The 27,398-nt window shown below is 41.6% G+C and overlaps 1 protein-coding gene across 3 annotated transcripts in view; it reads left to right on the top strand.

Moving 5' to 3' along the window:
• The window catches only part of gpc5a (glypican 5a), a 921,338-nt gene extending 894,716 nt beyond the window's left edge, over positions 1 to 26,622 (top strand). For 2 of the 3 annotated variants that reach the window (XM_048532912.2, XM_048532915.2), the window contains one exon: positions 17,149 to 26,622. In XM_048532912.2, coding sequence (XP_048388869.1) covers positions 17,149 to 17,321 — 173 coding nt within the window. In that variant the 3' untranslated portion in view covers positions 17,322 to 26,622. The remainder of the gene's footprint in view (positions 1 to 17,148) is intronic. The other variant, XM_048532913.2, reaches the window with a different exon arrangement.
• Positions 26,623 to 27,398: the final 776 nt, after the last annotated feature.

The raw sequence follows: 27,398 nt of genomic DNA on the forward strand, positions 1-27,398 counted from the left end.
GGATAAATGCGAAGTGATGCATTTTGGAAGGTCGAACTTAAATGCTGAATATAGGATTAAAGGCAGGGTTCTCGGCAGTGTGGAGGAACAGCGGGATCTTGGTGTTCAAGTGCATAGCTCCCAAAAGTTGCCACACAGGTGGATAAGGTTGTTAAGAAAGCATATGGTATTTTGGCTTTCATTAACAGGGGGATCGAGTTTAAGAGCTGCGAGGTTATGCTGCAGCTCTACAAAATCCTACACTTGGAATATTGTGTCAAGTTCTGGTTGCCCTATTATAGGAAAGATGTGGGGGCTTTGGAGAGGGTGCAAAGGAGGTTTACCAGGATGCCGCCTGGACTGGAGGGCTTGTCTTACAAGGAGAGGTTGACTGAGCTCGGACTTTTCTCTCTGGAGGGAAGGAGGAAGACAGGTGACCTGACCGAGGTGTACAAGGTAATGAGAGGCATGGAAAGAATCGATAGCCAGAGACTTTCCCCAGGGCAGGATTGACTGCACAAGGGGTCATAGTTTTAAGGTGTTAGGAGGAAGGTATTGAGGAGACGTCAGAGGGAGGTTCTTCACCCAGAGAGTTGTGAGCGCATGGAATAGTTTACCAGTGGTAGTCGTGGAAGCTGAGTCATTAGTGACATTTAAGCAACTGCTGGACATGCACATGGACAGCAGTGAATTGAGGGGATTGTAGGTTAGGTTATTTTATTTTTGGATTAGGATTATTCCATTGCACAACATCATGGGGCGAAGGGCCTGTACTCTGCTGTACTTTTCTATATTCTATGTTCTAGATCTCCACCAGCCACCGACTCGCATCCTGAAAAAAGACCCATTTCACATCTAATCTCTGCCTTCTAACAGTCAACGAGTCCTCTTCATGCCAGTATCTTGCAAGCAACACCACGGCTCTTACCTTATTTAGCAGCCTCCTGAATAGCACCATGTCAAAATGCCTTCAGGAATCCAAATAGATCACATCCTTTGGCTTTCCTTTGTCTAAAATGCTTGTTTCCTCAAAGAATTCTAACAAATTTGACAGGCATCACCTCCTTCTGATGAAGCTGTGCTGAAGTAACCCTCTTACCATGACCTATCAAGTTTGCCACAAACTTAATTGTAATAATGGACTCGAAAACCTTAACAACTAAAGTCAGTTAACATCCAATAAACTTCCTGTCTTCTGCTTCAATCCCTCTTAACAGTAATGTTACATTAACCATTTCCAGTCCTCTGGAGCTTCCCTCCCAGCCCCTGACTCCACTGAATCCTGAAGGATCAGCACCAATGCAACAATCTCCTCAGTTTCTTCCCTCAGAAATCAAGAGAGTAGTCATCTGGCTCAGGTGATGTATCCACCTTCAGAATTTCTTCTTTCTCAGCTTCTTGTTCTCCTCTTTTATATATCAAAAAAAAGTTTTGCAATCTTCTTTCAAAGCACTATTTCGCTTACTCTCATATTTCATCTTCTCTACCTCATCCCCCCTACCTTATTGCTTTTCCAGTTATCATCTGTTCATTTCTAAATGATTCCCAATCCTCTGGCTTCCCATTAATTTTCACCACATTGTATGTTTTTGCTTTTTTTTTGCTGCCCCTGACTTCCCTTGTCAGCCATAGTTGCCTCATCCTCCCCTTAGTATGTTTCTTCTTCCTTGGAATGAGTTTCTGCTGTGCCTCCTAAATTTCCCCGAGAAACCCCTGCCATTGTTACTCCACTGTCTTCACTGCTAGGCTCCCCTTCCACTCAGCATTGGCCAGTTTCTCCCTCATGTCTTTGTAGGTACCTTTACTCAATTGTAATACCAATATATCTGATTCAAGATAAAAGCCAGAAGAACTGCAAATGCTGTAAATCAGGAGCAAAAACAAAGTTGCTGGAAAAGCTCAGCAGGTCTGGCAGCATCTGCAAAGGAAAAAAACAGTTAACGTTTTGGATCTGGTGACCCTTCCTCAGAACTGATGGTGGCAGGGAAAACGTCAGTTTATATGCAGAAGATAGGTATGTGGGTGGGTTAGGGAGTAAACGATAGGATAGAGCCCAAAAAGAGACAGAGAGAGAGACAGTTGGACAGACAATGGAGTTGCAAACGATCAGGCTGGGAGGGTGAGTAGTTGTTAATGGGGACTGTTAGTGGGTAACAACAGGGGGTGTCAGCCTGCCATGACACACGGTAAGGTTACCAATTGTGCTGGGGAGCAATTTTACTGCAGTTGATGGCCCAAAGCACTTCATGGATGCCCAGTCTTGACTTGCTAGATCTGGTGGAAATCTGTCCCATTTAACATGTTGGCAATGTCACACAACACAATGGAAGTTATTCTCAATATGAAGGCAGGAATTCATCACCACAAGGACTATCCAGTGATCACTCTTACTGTTATTGTTGTGAATAGATGTATCTGTTCCCAGCAGATTGGTAAGGATAAGGTCAAGAATATTATTCCCTCTTGTTTGTTCCCTCATCACCTGCCACAGACCCAGTCCAGCAACTATGTCCTTTAGGACACAAACAGCTTAATCAGTAGTGCTTTTGCTCAGCTACTCTTGGTGGTTGAGATTGAAAACCCCACTAGAATACATTTTGCACCCATGCCACACTCAGTGCTTCCTCCAAATATCGTTCAACATGGAGGAGTGCTGACTCACCAGTTGAGGCTAGTATGTGGTAATCAGCAGGACGTTTCCTTGCCCATGTTTAAATTGAAGCCATGAAACTTCATGGAGTCTGGAGTCAGAGTTGAGGACTCTCAGGGCATCTCCCTCCTTACTGTATAGCATAGTGCCACTACTGGGTCTGTCCTGCAGGTGGGACAGGATATATCCAAGGATGATGGTTGTCTGGGATAGTGAGGTTAGAGTGACATTGACATCAAGACTGCATTCAACTGAGTGTGGCATCAAGAAGCCCCAGCAAAACTGATATCGGGGGCAAACACTCTGCTGGTTGGCGTCATACCTGGTACATAGGAAGATAGTTGTTGTTGTTGGACGCCACTCCTCTCAACACTAGGATATCAGCATAAGAGTTCATCAGGATAGTGTCCTCAGCCAAAACACCGTCAGCTGTTTCATCAATAACCTTCTTTCGATCATAAAGTCAGAAGTAGGGATGTTCATGAATAATTAAACAAAGTTCAACACCATTCACAATAGCTCAGATACTGAAGTAGTCCAATTTAAAATACAACAAGATCTGAATAATTTCCAGGCTTGGGCTGACATTCATGCTACACAAATGCCAGGCAATAACCATAGAACATAGAACATAGAATATAGAACAATACAGCACAGAACAGACCTTTCGGCCCTCGATGTTGCGCCGACCTGTGAACTAATCTAAGCCGCTCGCCCTACACTATCCCATCATTATCCATATGCTTATCCAAGGACTGTTTAAATGCCCCTAATGTGGCTGAGTTAACTACACTGGCAGGCAGGGCGTTCCATGCCCTTTCCACTCTCTGAGTAAAGAACTTGCCTCTGACATCTGTCTTAAATCTATCACCCCTCAATTTGTAACTATGTCCCCTTGTACAAGCTGAAGTCATCATCCTCGGAAAAAGGCTTTCACTGTCCACCCTATTTAATTCTCTGAACATCTTGTATGTCTCTATTAAATCCCTTCTTAGCCTCCTTCTCTCCATTGAGAACAGACCCAAGTCCCTCAGCCTTTCTTCATAGGGCCTATGCTCCAGACCAGGCAACATCCTGGTAAATCTCCTCTACACCTTTTCCAATGCTTCCACATCCTTCCTGTAATGGGGCGACCAGAATTGCACGCAATATTCGAAATGAGGCCGCACTAGCATTTTCTACAGTTGCAGCATGACATCATGGCTCCGGAACTCAGTCCCTCTACCAATAAAACCTAACACACCGTAAGCCTTCTTAACTGCACTATCAACCTGGGTGGCAACTTTCAGGGATCTATGTACATGGGCACCAAGATCCCACTGCACATTTTTTTTTAAAGATTAGATTCCCTACAGTGTGGAAACAGGCCCTTTGGCCGAACAAGTCCACACCGCCCCTTGAAGCATCCCTCCCAGACCCATCCCCCTATAACCCACACACCCCTGAACACTATGGTCAATTTACCATGGCCAATCCACCTAACCTGCACATCTTTGGACTGTGGGAGGAAACCGGAGCACCCGGAGGAAACCGACGCAGACAGGGGGAGAATGTCTGTGTGGAGTTTGCACAGTCACCCGAGGCGGGAATTGAACCCGGGTCCCTGGTGCTATGAGGCTGCAGTGCTAACCACTGAGCCACCGTGCCTATCCACATCCACACTACCAAGAATCTTTCAGTTGACCCGGTATTCTGCTTTCCTATTATTCCTCCCAAAGTGAATCACCTCACATTTAATCCATATTAAACTCCATTTGCCACCTTCCAGCCCAATTCTGCAGCTTATCCAAGTCTCCCTGCAACCTGCAACATTCTTCCACACTGTCCACCACTCCACCAACTTAAGTGCCATCTGCAAATTTACTAACCCATCCACCTATGCCTGCGTCCAAGTCATTTATAAAAGTGATAAACAGCAGCGGTCCCAAAACAAATCCTTGAGGCACGCTACTAGTAACTGGACTCCAGGCTGAATATTTTCCATCAACCACCACTCATTGCCTTCTTACAGAAAGCCAGTTTCGAATCCAAACTGCTAATTCTCCCTCAATCCTGCATCTCTATATTCTCTTCAATAGCTTACCATGTGGAACCTTATCAAAGGCTTTACTGAAGTCCATGTACACCACGTCAAGCATCCACATGCTTGGTCACCTTCTCAAAAAACTCAATGAGGTTTGTGAGACACAACCTGCCCTTGACGAATCCATGCTGACTATCTCCAATCAAATTATTGCTTGCTAGATGACTATAAATCCTATTTCCTATAACCCTTCCCAAAATTTTTCCTACAACAGATATAAGGCTGACAGGTCTATCATTACCTGGGTCATCCCCACTGCCCTTCTTGAAGAAGAGCACAACATTTGCAAACCTCCAGACCTCTGGGACTGAACCTGCAGACAATGAGGACTCAAAGATCAAGGCCAAAGGCTCCGCCATCTCCTCCCTAGCTCCCCAGACAATCCTCGGAAAAATCCTATCTGGCCCAGGGGATTTATCTACTTCACACCTTCTAGAATTGATCACACCTCCTCCTTACTAACCTTAATCCTTTCAATTCTATTAGCCCGTAATTCAGTCATCTCCACGACAATATTCTCCTGTTCCTCAGTGAAAACAGATGAGAAATAATAATTTAGCACCTCTCCAATCTCCACAGGGTCCACACACAACTTCCCACTTCTGTCTTTGACAGGACCTATTTCCACCCGAGTCATCGTCTTATTCTTCACATACCTGTAGAAAGCTTTAGGGCTCTCCTTCATTCTACCTGCCAATGTCTGCTCATGTCCCTTCCTTGATCTTCTTAACTCTCTCTTTAAATCCTTCCTAGCTAATCTGTAACTCTCCATCGCCTCATCTGAACCATCTTGTCTCATTGTCACATATGCCTCCCTCTTCCGCTTAACAAGAGATACAATTTCTTTCATAAACCGCAGTTCCCTTACCTCAATCGCTTCCTCCCTGCCTGACAGGGACATACCTAACAAGGACACGCAATATCTGTTCCTTAAACCGGCTCCACATCTCGATTGTCCCCATCCTTGCATTTTGCTAACCCATTCTATGCCTCCTAAGTCTTGCCTAATTGCATTATAATTGCCCTTACCCCATCTATAACTCTTGTTCTATGGCGTGTTCCTAACCCTTTCCATTGCTAAAGTAAACATAACCGAATTATGGTCACTGTCTCCAAAGTACTCACCTACCACTAAAATCAAACGCCTGGCCTAGTTCATTACCAAGTACCAGATCTGGTGTGGCCTCCTCTCTTGTTGGCCCTTCGACATACTGAGTCAGGAAACCCTCCTGCACACATTGGACAAAAACTGTTGCATCCGACATACTAGAGCTATAGCATTTCCATTCAATGTTAGGGAAGTCAATGTCTCCCATAATGACCACCCTGTTCTTTTCACTCCTGCCCAGAATGGTTTTGCTGGTCCTCCCCTCCACATCCCTGGAACTTTGCAGGGGCCTATAAAAAACTCCCAGCAGTGTGACCTCTCCTCTCCTGTTTCTGACCTCAGCCCATACCACCTCAGTAGATGAGTCCTCATCAAAAGTTCTTTCAGCCACCGTGCGCTGTCCTTGACTAACAAAGCCACACTTGCCCCTCTTTTACCACCTTCCCTGACCTTAATGCAAGATCTAAACCCTGGAACTTGCAACATCCATTCCTGACCCTGCTCTCTCCATGTCTCCGAAACAGCCAAAACATCAAGGAGAATGACAGAGTAAAAGTTTCCATAAAATACCAGCTGTTGTTTTGCCTTACATTAGGAGAATCAGGAGTGGCCCATTTTTTTTCCGATCTCGGGATAAACCCTCACCATCACTCACAGTGCTGATGAATAGAAGGAAAAATCTTCACCACTGACTACCTGCACTCAACTATCAACTTCCCACCTACCTTCCTCAGCCCCCACTCTGTTTATGTTTCAGTTCCGGTTCCCTCCCCCATTTCTGAAGAAGGGTCCTGAAACGCCAACTTTCCTGTTCCTCTGATGGTGCCTGGCTCGCTGTGTTCCTCCAGGTCCACACTGTGTTCAATAAGAGACAATATAATCACTGCTTCTTGACATTTAATAGTTGATAGTTTATTAGTTTACTCAGGCATCTCCATTTAATATTCTTGACCTTATCCGTCACTGAATCTGCCACTACCAACATCCTGAGGATTACCATTGACCAGAAACTCAAATGGACTTGCCACATAATCACAGTGACTACGTGAGCAGGCCAGAGACTAGGAATACTTTGATGAGTAACTCAATTCCAGCCTCCCCAATGCCTCTTCACCACCGACATGGTAAAAGTCAGGAGTATGATAGAATACTCCCTGCTTGCATGGATGGGTGCAGCTCCAAATCATTCAAGAAGCTTGATACCATCCAGAACAAAGCAGTCCACTTGATTGACACCACATCTACAAACGTCTACTCCTTCCACCATTGACACTCCATAGCAGCAGTGTGTACTATCTTGCAAATGTACCGCAGAAATTCAGCAAAGATCCTTAGACAACACCTTCCAAATGCATGGCCTTCTACCTTGAAAGACTGTGCATGTGGACTGAGTTTAAGAAGACAGCTCACCTCCACCTAATCAAGGGCAACAAGGGATGAGCAATAAATGCTAGCCAACCAGCAATGCCCATGTCATACGAGAAAGTAAAAGGAAACCCAACAAATGAGAAAGAGGGGAGTTAGGGCAATCATGAGCCAGAACAGGAGGTTGAGATCAGGGATGTGGGTGGACAAGTCATGTCTGAAATCTAGAGAAAAAACCGAGAAGATGAAAAGGTGTGGCAAAAAGAGGTGGTGCGACAGAAATGAAGAGGTATACCAAGCAGAATTGAAATGTTTCGGTCGAGGCAGAATACAAGCATTCATATTAGGGCCCACCCTAGTTACCTCCACTCACAAATTGCATTTAATATTGGAGGATGTAAAAGAAGAGGCGGGAGGTCTTGTTCCCAGAGTGGCAGTAGGAGGAGCTACGCAGTTGGGGTACCCCCCTGTCCAGTGCCATTTCCTTTCACCTTCGCTTTCACCTCCTCTCTCAGCTCCTGCCTGTGCACTTTTGCCAGTGAGTTACCTCCTTTCCGGACCTCACTGTCCACAAAGTCTACATCACTCTGGAGAGCCATATTATGTGGAGCACAGCAAACAGTCACAATGGCCACAATTCTTTGAAGAAGGTATTGGAGAGCAGCACCCAACTGTTCCAAGCACCAGAATCCCAGTTGCAGAGGATGTCTGAATACTGAATGCCCAGTCTTTCTGTCACTGTGCAGCAGCAAAGGTATCTACTTATCACATAGCCGGCTATCCCTCCTTACTGATTCTCTTACACAGTCAATGTGATGACCAAGGGATGTTCTGACAAGTGCCTCATTCTTGGCTCACAGATCTTCAGCTGATCAAAAACTGAGAGCTTCTAAAACCTGAAAGTCCTTGTAAACATTCATTAGGCTCTTAATAAGCCATTGAAACCTTTTCTTTGGCCTCCTGAGGGTGGGATGTGGGATTTTTGTCCTGCTTTCTAAACTGGGAATTGCCTCAACACTGGGAATGGTCTCCTGCAACTAACACACTGCCTAGATCGTATAAAAATTCACCCTGACCAATACAACAGTAGACAATACATAGACAAGCTGCAAGATGATCAGGGCTAGGACTTAAATAAAGCAGCTTTTAAGTTATATAGAATAGATATGGAAGATGATACAGGGGAGCAGTAGGTTTTGTGATTAATGATGACATCACATCATTGATGAGAGAGGATGAAATGAGCAGTGAGCAGACAGTACAGAGCTTAAAAGGAAAACTAAATGTACTGTTCAGCTGTCTTACTCAAACTCCACACTGTGTTATCTCTGATTTAAAGCCCAATTTGTTCAGGTTTTACTCTAGCTCATCTTCCAGAAAAAGTTACATACCATCAGATAGTCCTCTGTTACGATTCTATGACTTTTTAAAATTTAGATAGTGAGTAAAAAGTATTCGCATGCTACATTCCGTCAATTGTGGTGACTGCTTCATGAAATGACTAGTAACAATGGGCGGGAATAACACAGAAACTATGACATAAATGGAATTACAGTTTAATATATTTGAATTCGGTTTCCTAAATTCTTAATCATGGCCACAGACATAATAATTGATATTAAGCATTCATAAAGGAGTATTTATTTAAAATAAAATTTTGTCAGATATCTATATATCATAGTGTTTGATTCAGATATATAGTTGTTGGAAAGGAATATAATTTGAATCCTGATGCACCTATTTTTCAGGTGCACTATAATGGTAAAGAGCACCATTTTCCTTGCTGCTGTTTCCAAGCCCAGTGGCAGCTGAAATACATTCAATACCAGATTGCTTTACTCAGGCATCTCCAACAGCTACCTAAACTGGCATTTAGCTACCTGCTTGTGCTACCGAGGGTCCAGAGCATGCTGAACCACCCCTTTCTCACAAATCCTTAACTATGAATATTGCAGCAATCAAAGATGCAACCCTAAGTATGTTACCAATAGGCATGAAGGTAGCCAGTAAATTTGTGCCCTGGGATCTGGCAGTCTACATTTGGATATTTGAGTTTGATCATTTAACAGGCATTTATTTTGTATTCAGTTTTGGGGCATAACAACAGCTGTGTCAGCAGTTACTTCCCATTTGTAATTGCACTTGAAACAGTGGAAGTGAGCTGCCTTCTTAAATTGCTGCATTCCATGTACTGTAGGTGGATCCACAATGCCGTTAGGGAGTGAGTTCCATGATTTTGATCCAATAGCACTGAAGAACTGATGGTATATTTCCAAGTAAGAGTGGTGAGTGGCTTGGAGGGAAACTTGCAGGTGGTGATCTTCCCATGTATCTGTTACCATTGTTCTTCTTGATAGAAGTTGTCACCAGTTTGGAAGGCACTGACTACCGACCTTTGCTGGATTTCCAGACTGCATTTTATTTGATTTGATTTATTGTTGACACATATATCTAGTACAGTGAAATGTTTTGATCTTCAGATGATCAAAAACTGAGAGCTTCTGAGACCTGTGAGTCCTTGTAAACATTCATCAAGCTCTTAATAAGCCATTCAATTCTTTTCTTTGGCCTTCCTAGGTTGGAATGTGCGATTTTTGTCCTGCTGGGAATTGACTCAACACTGGGAGTAGTCCGCTGTAACTAACACACTGCCTAGATTGGATACAAATTCACCCTGACCAATACGACAGTCGACACTACATAGACAAGTTGCAGGATGATCAGGGCTAGGAATTAAGTATAGCAGTTTTAAAGTTATATAGAATAGATATGGAAGATGATACAGGGGAGCAGTAGGCTTTGTGATTAACGCTAATATCACATCATTGATGAGAGTGGATGAAATGAGCAGTGAGCAGTCAATAAACAGCTTAAGAGGAAAATTAAATGCCCTGTTCAGCTGTCAATAGTAGCATTGGGAGTTTCAAATCCACCTGAATCATATTTTTTAAAAAGATGGACTTTTCCTTTATTGCTTGAAAAAAAAGTTTTATATTTAACATATGTGTAATGATAGATTGAACATTTCTGTTGACAACCAGCCTGAAGCATGGAAATATTTTTAACAAAGATATCTTGAATATCTGTTCAAAAGACGGGCTGTTCTAAATGCACTCTCAGAAATTCCGTACTATTGTGAATCAATTCAAGAGCCAAGCGATATCATTTTCTGCTATCCACACTGCGTTGGGGTATGGAATGGCTTCTTTGCTTGAGCAGATATGCAAAAGCCTCCCATTGTCACTTCATGGAGTGCTTTAGCCCCATGAAATACGCAATAATCAACAGAAGTAGTGGCAATATCATAACATCACTGAACTAGTAATTCAGCACCTCAGGTTAAGATTTTGGTAATATAGATTTAAACCCTGTCACACAGTTGGTGATAAAGTGTGTGGAGTTAGATATAGAGGAGACATCAGAAGTAGGTTCTTTACTCAGAGAGTGGTAGGGGTGTGGAATGCATTGCCACAGAGGGTTGTGGAGTCGGTCTCATTAGGGCCGTTTAAGTGGCTATTAGGTATTCATATGGATGATAATATAAGGTAGGGGTGGAGGTTAGATAGACTTTAGGATTAGGGTGTAAGTTCGGCACAACATCGTGGGCCCAAGGGCCTATACTGTGCTGTATTGTTCTATGTTCTATGTGACAGTTCAACTTCTTATAAATATGGAACTAAAATTAGCTTACAGGCAACCGTATAACCACTGTTGCTTGTCATAAAAAAAACCTATCTATTTCACCAATGTCCTTTAAGGGAATGAAATCCGCCATCCTCATCTGGACTGAATGAATCTTAACTAGGGATGGGCAATAATGACCATATCGAAGATTGAATTAAAATAATCCTATATCACCAACTTCATGGCAGATCGCATCCTCAAATACTGAGACAAAAGATTATCTGTTTTCTTATTGCGCTATAAAACTCTGAATCAGCTGAAATTTGTGAGATTAACCAAGCCTGTTTACAAGATTGCTAAGTCTCATGTCCCTGACACTTCCTAAAAGAGTGCAGGAAAATTTTTTGCACTCTGAAACTGTTCATTGTTTATAAGTAAAGTTCACGTTTTTAAAAAGAAAACAGAATGGTTTAAAGCCCAGAGATAGCAAGAACTGTAGATGTGCAGATGCTAGAGTCAGAGATAACACTGTAAAAATAGACTGATCTATTTCAAGCCCACCAACTCCCACAGCTACCTACACCACACCTCCTCTTATGCACCTTCTGGCAAAAATGCAATCCCCTACTCCCAACTCCCCTGCCTTTGCCGCGTCTGCTCCCAAGATGGGGCCTTCCACTCCTGCACATCCCAGATGTCCTCCTATTTCAAGGACCATAACTTCCCCGCGTTGGTGATCGAAAATGCCCTCAACTACACCTCTTGCATTTCCTGTACCTCTGCCCTCACATTCCCTCCCCCCAACAAAAATAAAGTTGGAATCCGGCTTGTCCACACATATCACCCCACTGACCTCCGCATTCAATGTATCATTCTCTGCCACTTCCACCACCTACAATCTGACCCCACAACCAAAGGGAGATTTCCCTCCCCACCCCTATTTACTATTTGCAGGCACCGCTCTCTCCATGACTCCCTTGACCAGTCCACATTCCCCACTAATCCCACCACAGCTGGTACCTTTCCTTGCTACAACAAGAAGTGCTTCATCTGCCCCTACACCTGCACCCTCACCGTCACTCAAGGCACAAAACAAACCTTCCACATTAGACAGGGGTTCACCTGCACATCCATCAACTTGTTCTAATGTATCCACTGTTCACAATGTGGCTTCCTCTACATCATTGAGACCAAGTGGAGACTCGGAGACAGTTTTGTGGAGTATCTGCACTCTATACGTGACAAACTACAACACATGGATTTTACTAGTTTTAAAATCACTCCACCTCTGGGCTCATCCCACGACCACCTTCCTTCTCATCGCTGCCTCCTTGACTTGACATAATCTGTCCATCTTCTCTCCCACCTATCTGCCCCTCCCACCTCACTGACCAGTCCCCACCACTCCCTACTTGCTCTCACCCATCACAATCCCACCTAACTTCCCCATTCCCACACCCCATCTCTCTATTTATTTCTGAGCTCCCTTCCAGTTCTAAAGAAGGGTCTTGACCTGAAATGTCAACTTTCATGTTCCTCTGATGTTGCCTGGCCTGCTATGTTACTCAAACTCCACACTGTGTTATCTCTGATTTAAAGCCCAATTTGTTAAGATTTTACTCCAGCTCATCTTCCAGAAAGCATTGCATACCATCAGTTGTGATGCAGAACAATAGTCCGCTGTTACAATTCTATGACTTTTTAAAATTTAGATAGTGAGTAAAAAGTATTTGCATGCTGCATTCCGTCAATTGTGGTGACTGCTTCATGAAATGACTAGTAACAATGGGCGGGAATAAAACAGAAACTATGACATAAATGGAATTACAGTTTAATATATTTGAATTTGGTTTCCTAAGTTCTTAATCATGGCCACAGACATAATAATTGATATTAAGCATTCATAAAGGAGTATTTATTTAAAATAAAATTTTGTCAGATATCTATATATCACAGTGTTTGATTCAGATATATGGTTGTTGGAAAGGAATATAATTTGAATCCTGATGCACCTATTTTTCGGGTACACTATAATGGTAAAGAGCACCATTTTCCTTGCTGCTGTTTCTATGCCTAAAGGCAGCTGGAATACATTCAATACCAGATTGCTGTACTCAGGCACATCCAACTGCCACTTAAACTGGCATTAAGCTACGTGCATGTACTACTGAGGGTCTAGAGCATGCTGAACCACTCCTTTCTCACAAATTCTTAACTATGAATATTGCAGCAATCGAAGATGCAACCCTAAGTTTGTTACCAATAGGCGTGAAGGTAACCAGCAAATTTGTGTCTTGGGATCTGACAGTCTACAGTTGGATATTTGAGTTTGATCAGTTTGCAGGCATTTATTTTGTATTCCGCTTTCGGGCATGACTACAGCTGTGTCAGCAGTTACTTCCCATCCCTAATTGCCCTTGAAACAGTGGAGATGAACTGCCTTCTTAAATTGCTGCATTTCATGTACTGTAGGTAGATCCACAATGCCGTTAGGGAGGGAGTTCCATGATTTTGATCCAATAACACTGAAGAACTGATGGTATATTTCCAGTAAGAGTGGTGAGTGGCTTGGAGGGAAACTTGCAGGTGGTGATCTTCCCATGTATCTGTTGCCATTGTTCTTCTAGATAGAAGTGGTCACCAGTTTGGAAGGCACTGACTACCGACCTTTGCTGGATTTCCAGACTGCATCTTATTTGATTTGATTTATTGTTGACACATATATCTAGTACAGTGAAATGTTTTGTTTTGTGTGCAGTACAGACAGATCATAACACAGAAGGAAATACAGATCATAGGGTATTTAATAGAGTGAGGCACAGAAGTTTACACTGCACAGGAGTGACACAAAAGCAAGATCAACATTAGATTTGAAATTTGAGAGCTCCATTTAGCAGTCTAATAACAGCAGGAATAAGCTATTCTTGAACCTGTTGGTATGTGCGTTTAAGCTTTTGAGCCTTCTGCCTGATATAGGAGGTTGGAAGAGATTGGAACTAGGGTGGGAGGTGTCATTAACATTTGTTGCCTCCCTGCGGCAACAAGAAGTGTAGATGGAGCCCATGGATGGGAGGTCAGCTTGCATGACGGCCTCAGTTGTGTTCACGACATTCTGTAGCTTCTCACGCTTCTGGGCAGGGCAGTTGCCATACCAAGCTGTGATGCTCCCAGTTAGAATGCTTTCTATGGTGCATCAGTAAAAGATCATAAGGCTCCTTATGGACATGCAGAATTTCCTTAGCCTCCAGAAGAAGAAGAGGCATCGCTGTGCCTTCTTGACCATCACATCTACGTGGGATGATTAAGACAGATTGTTGGCTATCATCATCCCCAGGAACTTGATGCCCTTGATCATCTCCACCTCTGCTGCATTTACGTAGATAGGACCATGTGCTCCTCCTTTCTTACTGAAGTCGATGATCACCTGTTTAGTTTTGCTGGCAGTGTAAATACTGCTGTTGAGCGTCAATAGTAGAGAAAGTCGACACTTGTGATGTGGAGCCAGCAATCAGGTAAGATGGTGACAGAGTAGGACCTCCACCCAGACTACTTCTTTTCTTTTTCTTTCGTTTCTTTTTATCAGTCCTGGAGCAGCACATGGGGAAGTAGTCCCTGAATAGCGCAAGGGGAAACCCGAGCCCCTGAGCAGCACAAGGGGAAACCCGAGTCCCTGTGCAGTGCAAGGAGAAATCTGAGACCCTGTGCAGTGTGAGGGAAACCATGAGCCCTGGAGCAGCGCAAGCAAAAGCCCAAGTCCCGAAGCAATGCATTTTTCCTTAGTGCAGCTATGTGCCGGTGCAGAATGGAGTGGAGGGGAATAGTTGCTGGACTGTGGCCTGGCACAGACAGTCAGACCACATGCTCACTCATCTGTTGCAATGTAATGTCTACATGAAATTCTCTACCAGACTGTAACGTCAATCCTTTAACTATGTTATAACTATCTTATTTCTAACATTTTTTAGACGCTTTTCCTTTTATTCTGCTTTTGTATCCAAGATTTATGACTAAGCATTTGTACCTAAAATGGTGTTATTGAGACAACCATTGTAAAAACTTTTCACTGTGCTCCTGTACATGTGGCAATAAAGGATATTCTATCCCCTACTCTATTCTAAAGTGGACTGCTTTATCTCAGATAATGTCAAGCTTCTTGAATGTTTTTGGATCTTCACTCAGTCAAGCAAGTGGGAAATATTCCATCATACTCCCTGACTAGTGTCTTGTAAATGTCGAATAGTCTTTGGGAAGTTAAGAGGTGAGTTACTCATCACAGTATTCTGAGTCTCTGACCTGCCCTTGTAGCTATTGTATTTATCTGGCTGATCGAGTTGAATTTCAGTGTTAACCTCCAGAATGTATATGGTGGGGAGTTTCCTGATGAGTCTAAGTCATGATTTCACTGAAACCTCAGGCCTCCAGCTTCTGTCACGCACTCCAAGCCCACTGACCATTCTGTTCCTCAAAGCAGGCTAAAAACAAATTCTCTCCCATTGTTTTACTCATTGCAGTAATATGTAAAAAAAACCCAAGAATTTACCTACAATTATCCAAAGTCATATTCGAATTCCCTTTAAGTTCTCTTGATTGTACCAGCGCTTGCATACAGAATTTGGATCATTATAGGATAGCAAAGTGGCTAAGTAGTTAGCAGTGCAGAATTAAAGAGCTGGAAGCATGACTTAGATTTCACCCTTGGGTGACTGTGTGGAGTTTTCACGTTCTCTCTGCATCTGCATGGGTTTCCATTGTGTAACTTGATTTCCTTCCACAGTCCAATGATTTGCGGGTTAGGAGAATTAGCCAAGATAAAAATGCATGAATACAGGCATAGGGTATGGGGTTTGGTCTAGGTGGGATGTTGTTGGGAGCAGTCTTGATGGGCTGAATGCACTGTAGGCATTCTTTGATTCTATGATTCTATTAGAAATGGGAAGATTGATCAGCATAAGCAAAAAGTCTAGTGTTCGAATTTTTGGTCATCGGTGGTGATTTGCATTTGAAATTCAAGCTGACCTACGACAACCACGGCCATTTTTGCAGATTTTATTTACATGGACCTTTTATAAAAAGTATGTATTTTCTCAAACTTGCAAGTTATAAGATGACACAGTTATAATGTCCTATCCTCTATACCAGAAGACGTGGCTTCAAGTCCCACCTGCCCTGGAAATGTGATTTAACAGGTTGTTTGAACATAACTAGAAGTATGTTTTATTTTTATAACATTTTTCTAGAACTGTAATGAATTTGATTGGATATCATAATTCTTGGTACACTACTGGATAAGGATATTTTGAGAAGTTGGGTCCATGCAAAAGACACGTGAATTTCTGCGACAATATTTTGTGAGGAAAATTAACATGAGGTTCTATGATCCAGATGTTCTTTCGGCATTGTAGCTTTATTTTCAAATTTCCTTGCAAAAAAAGGGACCTAAGGGGCAACATTTTCATACAGAGGGAGGTGCATGCACGGAATGAGCTGCCAGAGGATGTGGTGGATGTTCTTTCGGCATTGTAGCTTTATTTTCAAATTTCCTTGCAAAAAAAGGGACCTAAGGGGCAACATTTTCATACAGAGGGAGGTGCATGCATGGAATGAGCTGCCACAGGATGTGGTGGAGGCTGGTACAATTACAGCATTTAAAAAGCATATGGAGAGGTATATGAATAGGAAGGGTTTAGAGGCATATGGGCCAAATGGTCGCAAATGGGACCAGAGTAATTTAGAAAATCTGATTGGCATGGCATGTTGGACCAAAGAGTCTGTTTCTGTGCTGTACATCTCTGATACTCTAATCTCTACCTTCTGTTGAAGAAAATAGGTATTGAATGTATGGAGTTAGACTTGTTTATGTGTAGCCATTCCCTTGTCATCAGTGAGGCTGACTCATTTAATTATATTTTTATTGACGAATATGAAACCTTTTCTTCAGTTGCCCTGATTTAATTGGTATGTCAATATTGGTGTAATTTAATCAGAGTGTTGAATTTGGAGTTATTCATTATTTTAGATAATTACACATAACTGATTCTTTTGGCAGGGAATGAAAAATTGTGGAAGACGTAACAGTTAATATTGTCACTGTGACATTTTATTTCACCTTTTTGTTCTCCTGTACATCACAGTGCTTGAATGTGACTTTGTTTCAGTTTGAAAATAGACCCACTCTTTTATTATTTTACATTACCTAGAGTTCAGGAACTAGCTAGGTCAATCAGTATAAAAGACTAGAGACATTGGGCCCTGAACTCTATATGTTTGCAAAGTTACACATTATTGTAGAATCTTAAATGATGAAGTAAAATTTCATCTTCTGTTTCTGACTTACTTCAGCAGGGGTCCATGATAAGAACAGTTGGCACAATGCCGTTCTCGATGACATTGATGCAACCTCACAGACAGAAGATGATACGTATTCAAATAAATCTGGTACAGGATCCCAGCACCTGATTGGAAATGCTATGGTTGCTCTGATCAATTTAGTGGTTTTGATTCTTTTTTGGTAAAGTCACATCTTTCTATTTTTTTTTTACCTATTCCTTTTAGTTAAATAATAGAAAACAGCAGCAATGCAGAGAATAATGGCAATGATGTACTTTAGCTTTTGCAATATTATTTGTTTCAATTCTTTTAGTTTATTGAAAATGTGCTACAAATGGAGATATGTTACTATCATTTATTTTTATAACAATGTTCCACAACGGTCAGCTTCATACACATCTTTTTCCATTCTTGTTGCTGAAGTGTGTAGATAATATGGGTCAACTTCCTGATTTGAAAAGGCAGAAGCCCAAGTTGGAATTTTATCTTTTGAGAATGGGATAGTGATGGAAACATTGAAAATAGGAGCAGAAGTAGCCTATTCAGCCCTTCAAGCCTGGTCTGTCATTTAATATGACCATGGCTGATCATCCTGTTCTTGCTTTATCACCATTACATTAAATCCAATTAGCCCGAAGAAGCTAACTGCAACTTGAAACAATTCAATGTTTTAACCTGAACCACCTTCTGTGGCAGAGAATTGTACAGACTCATCAAATCTGGTGAGGAATTTTCTTATCAAAGTCTCAAATGGCCCATATTATTTGACTGTGACCCTTTATTCTGGACAGTGTGACAGGATATAGTCAAAATGCTATATACATCTCCTTAAGAGGACATGGAGAACATTTATCAGCATCCCCGCTGTCGCAGATATTTGAGTTTTACTGACATGGTTGAGGAGTCACCCTCCACAGCAGGAGAACCCCGAGAGGAACCCCCATATATAGAAGGCAGCTATTCCTCCCTCACAGGGCACAGAAAACTGAGGTAGATGAGGAGCTGATGGAGATACCAGGTGCCTTGAGGCCCTCTTGCCTTAGCAAGATGCCATTAAGCTATGGGCAATGAAATGGAATGCAATTCTATGCACTTTTCTAGTATCTGCCAACTGGTCTGCTGGAAATATCTCCATACAAGAGTCACCAGTATCACTGTCCCACCTAGGATTTCCTCTGGGCTCTTTGTCAGATCTCATATCTCACCCTGAACATCAAACATCTGTTGCCTCATGAATGATTTCAGAGAGTCATCAGCATGGACTTGGTCCCCCACCTTCTCTAACTGTCCATGGTCAGCTAGCCGTGCATGAGCGTGTTGCTCACACCTGGTTTTGAACCTAAATCTATTGCTGGCTGCACTCCCTCCAAGGAGTCATACTGTATCTGAGCTGGTAAAAGGAGGGGAATACCGATATGACAGAGACTTCCTCATTACTCCTCAAAAGTGGACAAATGTTGCCATAGAGTTGGCAGCTCCCTGATCTAGTGAATGACCTGTTTGAAAAAGCAGAATGATCAGACCTCTAGATCCTATGGACAGGAGTCCAGAGAGTTGATTGCAGCTCAAGCAGGTCTTTATTAGTTGTAAGCTGCATCCATTTCTCATGCTGTTTTCTCTGTGGCCTTTCCTAACGTTCCTTCATCTGATGGTACATCCACCTCACATTAAGATGGTTGCCCTTGTATATTTCCAGTTGTAGTGCCTTCCCCTCCTCTTTGGGAATCAGGATGGTGATGATCAAGGTTATTCAACCATCACTCTGGCAATCAGAAACACGGAGGAATAATGTTGCTGACCACTGTAGAACAAACTCAATGTTAAATTGCATTGCCTGAATACTTCCGCGTATCCAGCCAATAACATGCATGTGATGTTGGGCTAATCTGGACCTGCCTGGCAAGGACCAGCAGTCCCTGGCTTATTCCCCATGGTAAAGCTGCAAGCATTCTTTTCCCAGGAGATCCTGCACTCTGTTCCCATGATCATTGCCTGCAAGTGGTGTTGCAGTTCAGTTCTCCAGTAGTCTGATATCTGCTGACTTCCGTTGTATTCCACCCCGAGTTTTGCTCCAAATTATAGAAAGGTTTTAGCACCGAAAGAAGCCATCCAGCCTATCATGTCTGCACAAACCAAATGGTTAAGTGGGTCTAGGCCTGAAATGTCAGCTTTTGTGCTCCTAAGATGCTGCTTGGCCTGCTGTGTTCATCCAGCCCCACACTTTGTTATCTTGGATTCTCCAGCATCTGCAGTTCCCATTATCTCTGGTTAAGTCACCGTAGTCTTTTTTTTTCTCATTAGAGAGAGAGAACTGTTAGAGGTTCAACTTGAAAGTCACCATGCCTCAGGCAAGGGGAGAGGTTGGTTAGGAGAGTACTTCATGGTGACCTTAGCTAATGCAGGAATCAAACCCATTCAGTTGGCATTACGCTGCATTGCAAAACAGCTGCCCAGCCAACTGAGATAACTGACCCACGAAACAAACTAGTCACCCATTCTAATCTCACTTTCCAGCTCTTAGCCCATAACCTTGCAAGTTACAGCACTTCAGGTACAGATTGAAATTCCTTTTAAACAGGTTGAGGATTTTCACATCACCTGCCAAACTGGGCAGCAAATTCCATGCACCTATGGCCATCAGAGTGAAAAGAAATATTTTCCTCATGCCCCTGCTAATCCTTCTACCAATCACTTAAATCTGTGTACCCTCCTGATTGATCTCTCTGTTAATTATGCACCTCTCCCTGTCCACTCCATCCAAACCCATTATTTTGTACACATTGATTGTCACCCCTCAACCACCTTTGTTACAAGAAAACCAGCACTTAGCCTCCAATGTTTCCTTATCACTGCAATTTTCAAACCATGTTCTTTTAAATCCTTTCTGCACTCTATCTGGAGCAATTTCTCTTGCCCATAATGTTGTGACAGGGACTGCATATACATCTCATGCTTTGAACCATCCAGTGTGTTATATTGTGCCAGAATTACATCCCTGCTTGCTTAGGCTGTGAGGTTTCCTCCTCCTATCTTTGATGAAGAGGAACTGCCTGCTAACGCAGTGGTCTGGAGGAGAACATGCAGGAGCTAATAACTGAATGGTGGGACCATCCGAGTTCTGGTTTCCTCCACGCCCACACATGGGTTCTGATCACATTCTGGTTGACCATTGACAGTTGCTAATATGGCGTTGGCTAGGAATCTGTAGTAAAGAATTCCACAGATTCCTCTGAGAGAAGAAGCTCCTTCTCATCTCTGTCTCATATGAGCAACACCTTGTTCTGAGATTATACCCTGTGGTCCTTGACATTTCTAAAAGTGGAAACAACCTTTCCACATCTACTTTATTAAGTCCTTGAAGAAACTTGTATGTTTCAATAAAATCACCTCTTGTCCTTCTATATTCCAATGAGTACAGATCCGACCTACTCAGCTACTCTTCATTGGACAAATTGTCCGTACATTCCTGGCATCGGCCCTGTGAACCTTGTCTGGAATGCCTCCAATGCGAGAATAGCTTTTAATATTGTCATATGTGCTTTAATATTTCCTTCAGAGAAATGTGGTAAAATATGTCAGTATAGGTGCAACTCGATATAAAGTTGTGCCAAAAGAAAAATCAAATAATTGGCCATTATAAACATTATTAATCTAATTCAAAAATTTCAATGATTTGAAAACAGCAAAAGAATAAAAAGGTTAACGCTCAACAGCTGGTACTCCTCCATGTAGCCCAGAATGCAATGTATTTGCATGTTTCAGATCATATGTAATGAAAGTGAATTGAAGTATTCCCACAAAGGACATTTCCTAAACATTCAGTATATCCGACTGGTGCAAAAGCATTTTTCTATTTGTCAATTAAGCTAACCCCAATTTATCTTCTTCTTATATTTCTTTCTTCTTATATTTTAATTTTTTCATTACAGAGCTTCAGAAAAAATACTGTAATTATCTGCACCGTGAAATAAATAATGTTTTTTAAGGTTTTAAAGTGGAATGTAATCAAATAAAACATTTGAAGTAGTTAATTGACATTGTGTGTAAGATGTACAATCGATCAGTTGGTTTTCAAATTGCCTGTTGGCTCCAATGAGTTAGGGACAGAGTGGGACATAAAGCAGCACCCAGGGCAGTCTATTTTGCAGCAAACCATCAGCGCAATTGGTTTCAAAAAGTCTCTGTGAGCTACACAAATGCAACACTATGGCAATGTCTCCTGATAGAGCAGGGTGATTTTCCCTTGATAGTATAGTGACTGAAATCAATCCAGTTAATGGATTGTGGCTGACCAAGAAGCTATCCAAACTTCCCCATTCTGTCCAGTATTACTGTTGTCGCTTCCTATCAACACAAATGTTTGAAACAACCTTTTTAAAATGTTCAGACATTTTAGCTGGATTGATACATTGGTTTTTAACAAAATAATGGTTATTTCATTACAATAAATTATTTGTTTGCAATGGGTACAGAAAACTTTAAAACAAAGCTTATGGTGTTCCATTAAATGTCATTGTTGTAAAATTTTAAAAAATTGTAACCAGTCAATGTAGTAGTCGATAGATGGATCCATATTGCTTTTTACCTTCTGATTCCTTTTCTTTACTAGTATACATGAAATGTTAGTTTGTATGCGCTTATTTTATCTTGAGTTACCATTACACAGAAAATGTTAAAATTTTAAATAACTTTGAAAGATGACTGTTCCAAACTATTTCTATTTGCTAGGATCATCAGCTGCTATATAAATATGAAAACATTGGTTTTAATGGCTGAAGTATCCATTTTCTGAAAACTGAGCTTGCATTTGAACAAGAATATTCCATTCTACAATTATCTATTGTTAAATATGAAGTAGCATAGTTCTCATTCAAATGAAATGTTGTGAGAATAATCAATCTGATAGCTGTGGTAAACAAAGATTATTTTTAAGAGTCTTACAAGTATAAACTGGTCTTTCAGCCTACCATGTCAATGCCAACCAACGAATGCTAAACTCTAGGTCTCCTTTAAACCAATTACTCCTCACCCTAGCATTATGGCCTCCAATCTTAGACAAGTCTGCCTTGAGAAAGAGATTCTCACAATCTCCTCTGTCCATGCCTCTCATAATTTTGAATACCTCAATCAGATCTCCCGTCAGTTTCCTCTGCTCCAAGGAAAACTGTCTCTCCGCATAACTGAGAATTTTCATCCCAGGCAACATCCTGATGAATCTACTCTGCAACCTCTCCAATGCAATACTTGTAATAGTGCAGTGACCAGAACTGCATGCAGTATTGCATCTGTGACCTAATGATGTTTTATAAAGTTGTAACAAAACTTTCTTATTTCTATATTCTATGCACCATCTAATGAAGACAAGTATGCCATATGCCTTCTTCACCACCTTGTATACTTGTGCGGACACCTTCAGGGATCTATGTACACCAAGGTCCCTTCATTCCTCAGTACTCCCTACTGACCTACTATGCATTGGATTTATCCTTCTATTTTTAGGCCTCCTAAAAAGCATTACCTAGTACTTATCTGGATTAAGTTCCATTTACCATTGTTCTGCCCAATTTACCAGCTGATCAATGTCAGACTATCGTCTGAAACCATCTTCCTCACTACCAACACCACCAATTTTCATGTTGTCTGTAAAATTATGAATTATACCTATTTCTTTCACATCCAAGTTGTTAATACCCATAACTAACAACAAGGGTCCCTGCACTGAACCCTGCTGTCACTACTGGTGAGAGGCTTCTAATTTGAAAACAACACTCCACCATCACCCTTTGTTTCCTATTTATAAGACGGCTCTAGATCTGGTTTGCCAACTTGCCTTGGATCCCATGGTCCCTTACCTTTCAGATCAGCTTTCCGTGTGGAACGTTATCAAAGGCCTTACTGAAGTCCATGTAAGCCGCATTAACTGCAGTACCCTGATCAATATATTTCACCAATGTTTCAAAGAAGTCAATTAAATTAGTTATCCAGGATCTCCCTCTAACAAGTCTGTATTGACTATCCTTGATCAATCCCTATCTTTCCATGTGTGGTTAATCCCGTCCTTCAGAACTTTGTTCAATAATTTCCCTTATACTAATGTCAGACTAACTGCTTGGTAATTACCTGGATTATCCTGCTGCCCTTCTAGAATGAAGGAATCACATTAACTATCCTTTAGTCATTTTACCCTTCACCTGTGGGCAGTGAAGTGTTAAATATATGCCCCAGGCACCCAGAAATCTCCTCCCTTGCATCCCACGGCAGCCTGGGTACATCTCATTGGGCGGTAGGGAATTATGCACTTCTGTGCCTACTAAAACATTTAATACCTGTTCCTTATTAATCTTAATATGTTATAGAACCTTACTGTCCCAACTGAAATCCCCAACTACAATGCCTTTCTCTGAATGGGATGAGAAGTCCACTGGCTTCATGCACAGATTACCACTTTGGTCTTTAACAGGTGCCATACTTTCCCTGATAATCCTCTTTCTCTTAATTTACTTAAAAAGCCTTGGGGTTTTCCTTGATCCCATCTGTCAAGGATATTTTGTGGCCCTTTTTTGCCTTCCTAATTTCCTTTCTCAGCAATCTCCTATGATCTTTATACTTTTGAAGGGCCTCTGCTGTTTTTATTGCACTGTACTTGATAAATGCTTTCTTCATTTTCTTTATCAGGTTCTTAATATCTTTTGACATCCAGGGTTCCCTGGATTTACTGCCTTTGCCCTTCACTCTTTGAGCAACATGCTGGTCTGGTCACAATGCTACTTTTAAAAGAATCCCACTTTGCAAAAGTGGACTTAACTGCAGGTATTTGCTCCAGTCTATGTTTGCCAGTGCACTTTGTCAGAACAGGGATAGTAATTATGTGGTCAATCATTTGACACAATGAGTTTATAGTTGTTAAATGCAATAAGTCTTAAGCCTCAATCAGTAAGTAAAAATGGCCTGGATTTTCAGTCGGCAAGATAGCTGTTAATCCAATATAACAGGATCCTGCAGAATCCCCATCATAGCAGACTCCAAATGAATTGCCCAGGAAATTGACGATTCCACTTGGCAATTCAAATGTTCCTGGAATCCTCTGAGAGTTCAGTTTAAACAGGAGAATTGAGATGGTTCTGCTGAAATTGACTAAATAGTTCTTAGGAGAATATTTCATGCACCTTCTTAAGTCCTGAGTAGCTATTCAATACATTCACACAAACCTAAATAAAACTTTCTCAAACTGTTTTCATCCCTCAGACCATCACCTGCAAAGCATCCTTTTGCTCCAGGAACCCAACACCGTGGCCTGCTCTGGACTCCACCTTCTCCCTCTGCCACCATTCCAATGCCACTTTTCCCGTCCTCCAGACCTGCTTCCTTCCCTAGCTCCAGACACAACACTCCACTTACCCTGCTCTTGATTCATAACCTCTACCTTCCCATGTTTCAGCTTGACTGCTGTCCATTTCTCTGCTGTGGACCCAACTCACTTGCACTCCTTGGGAACCTAGCCATTCCTTTCCCAACCACCAGATCAAACCACGCTCCCCACTCCACTGTATGCACTCCCCATGTTCCTCCATCCATGTGGGCCAAAATAGCCCCGACCACACCAACCCACAATAAGTACTGCATCAGTTACCTGGCCCCCATGTCACATGCAGCCTTGCAGATTTCCTCCGGCATTCCACCTACTTGGCATTCTACCCTCCCCCCATGCCTTACCGTTGCGCCTAAACCCCTATTTAGATGCCTTTACCTACCCACTTAGCATCATGTCACTGGGCACCCTACCCTCCCATCACCCAACCTTTGCACTTGTATAAATATCCTCTGACAGCAGATGTCAAAATGTTTCTGATTTGCTGAATATGTCAGCTGATTACTGTGTAAAGGGATTGGGGCAAACCCACTGGAAAATCTGGCCCAAGATCTCCACAAGTGAAGATTACATTCAGCAAGAATGCATTCAGCAAGTAGAGAGGTTATATGTTTGATTTGGCGCAGTAATTAATTGCTGAGTAAAATCATACCAATGAAACTATTATTAAGAATAATTGCTTAATATGCTTCACATAGCATTGAGAAATTTGTTTTTTAACGAATTGATATTGCAGTGAGAGAAAACTGGATGACCAAACCATGCGATTAGTTTTGGTTGGTTGCAAAAATTCCCCAAATGCCTGATATGTACATTGTGAGGTACACCTTGTTATATAATTTAATTATGGATCTTGGAAAGCCTTTGAAAACACTTTGTTGGACATTCAATGTAAAATCCTTCTGAATGAACCAGCCAGCATAAAAGTTGAGATCAACTGGTGAAGATGACAAAGGAATATTTGTCTATAGTTGTCTGTGAATTGTGACTCAAGCATTTGAATGAGCTGAATAGTCTGATGGAGTGTACTGTCCTTGTTCAAAATGGGAACAAAAAAGACAGATTGGGAATGCATTAGATTTGGTAGTAGTACACTTTTGGAGATTATTATTCACTTTAAGTGACTGGAGTGAATTGCAGCACAATCCAATGAGGGTTCACCATGCCACATGAAGAGAGGAGTTACAAATGTCTGTTTCTAAATTGTTAACATGGATAGCCTCGCTGAGATTTTAGAATTTAAAGGCCTCCTCCGTGGTAAATTTTGGAGGCTGGGGCATTATATCAGGAATGAATTTGAATAGCTTCACACCCCTCTGCTCAATATGTCCTTTAAAAGGACAATTAACAAGGGGCAGTTGTTCAATGAAGCAGTTCATCACGGCAATTAGGGACGGGCAATATACATACACATCTCGCCATAGATATCTACATTCTCTGATTGGCTGACAGTTCTTGAAGGGTGTGACCTATCCTCTCCAGCGTCTATCATGATGGGGGAAATGTAGAAAATTGGAGCAGGAGAAGGCCATTTGATCCTTTGAGCCTGCTGCACCATTCATTTGATCATAGCTGATCGTCCAACTCAATGCCCTGCTCCAGCTTTCTCCCTATACCCTTTGGTCCTGTTTTAGCCCTCAGAACTATATTAAGTTCGTCCTGAAAAGATTCAATGTTTACACCTGAACCACTTTCTGGAGCAGGGAATCCATATGCTCACTGCTCTCTGGGTGTAGACATTTCTCTTCATCTGATCCTAAATGGCCTATCCCATATCCTTAGCCTGTGACCCCTGGTCATCACCTACTAAAGCCCAGTTAAGCACCTATGTGCAGTTTAAATACATGGGCCTTCCCTAGAGGAGGCAACACAGGACTGTTTTTGGCTCTGCAGCAGATGAAGGAGACGCTATCACCTCATTGAATACACCTGCAAACTGAGTGACAAGCCTTGGGATCCATAATCAATGTTATAGAAAATAGAAAAATGCTGTGAAAGATCATAGTTGTAGATTCTATTTCAGTATTTCTGTTTTTGATAGCATGTTATCTAACTGTTGTTGTGTGCCTTTGTTTAACTAAAAGTATGACCTGTTTCTCCATATTTAATTTTAAAATGTAGACCATTGTTTGTTTCTTTCAAATATCATTTGAAATGTACAGAAAATTGCATACTTTAAAGTTATATTATCTATTTTTAAAAGATGTAAAAGTTTAAAATGCAGAATAAAATAACACTACACTTTGCAGCTTTGAAATTGGCATTGTGTTTTTCTTTGTGAATTCATTGAAAATTAGGGGCAGTAGGAGCATAGGGTGAGAAAGCATCGAAAGTTGCTCTGCAATAGTCCAACTGATGCAAGGTCTAACTCAAAAAAAATTGTTTTATCTATTTGATCCTTTAATATTCTCACCTTTATTTAGCGTTAATGCTTCATATTATTGCACTAGATTCTGCAAGAGAGTCTTATCGAAGTGTGAAGCTGCAGTAACAATGGTGTACAATCTAATAGCACAAAGTTGTATGATAGATTAAACCAGTTTGTGCTTCGGCTAAATTGAGCAACCTGTGACTCAGAATGTTTTGAATAAGTTTTTCAGCTCCATTAGTAACATGGGAGTATGGAATAATTCCGTAAGCAAGGTCACTAAAAAAAAAGATTAAGAAATAGCACTTTGGTTACTTCACCATTAGCTGTGATAATATATGGAATAATCAATGACTGGAAGTGAATTATATGTCATTACTTTAGTTTAGCATTCATGAGCCTTGAGGGATTCGCAATTATTACCCTAATTTTACTATCTAACATCACTTTATTGAAGCGTATAAAAGGAAATTAGTGAATTTTAAACTATGCTTACTGTTCCCTTTTTAATCTAAGGGCGGTTAT

The sequence above is a fragment of the Stegostoma tigrinum genome, chromosome 6 (assembly GCF_030684315.1).
Source record: "Stegostoma tigrinum isolate sSteTig4 chromosome 6, sSteTig4.hap1, whole genome shotgun sequence".
NCBI classification, from domain to species: Eukaryota; Metazoa; Chordata; class Chondrichthyes; order Orectolobiformes; family Stegostomatidae; genus Stegostoma; species Stegostoma tigrinum.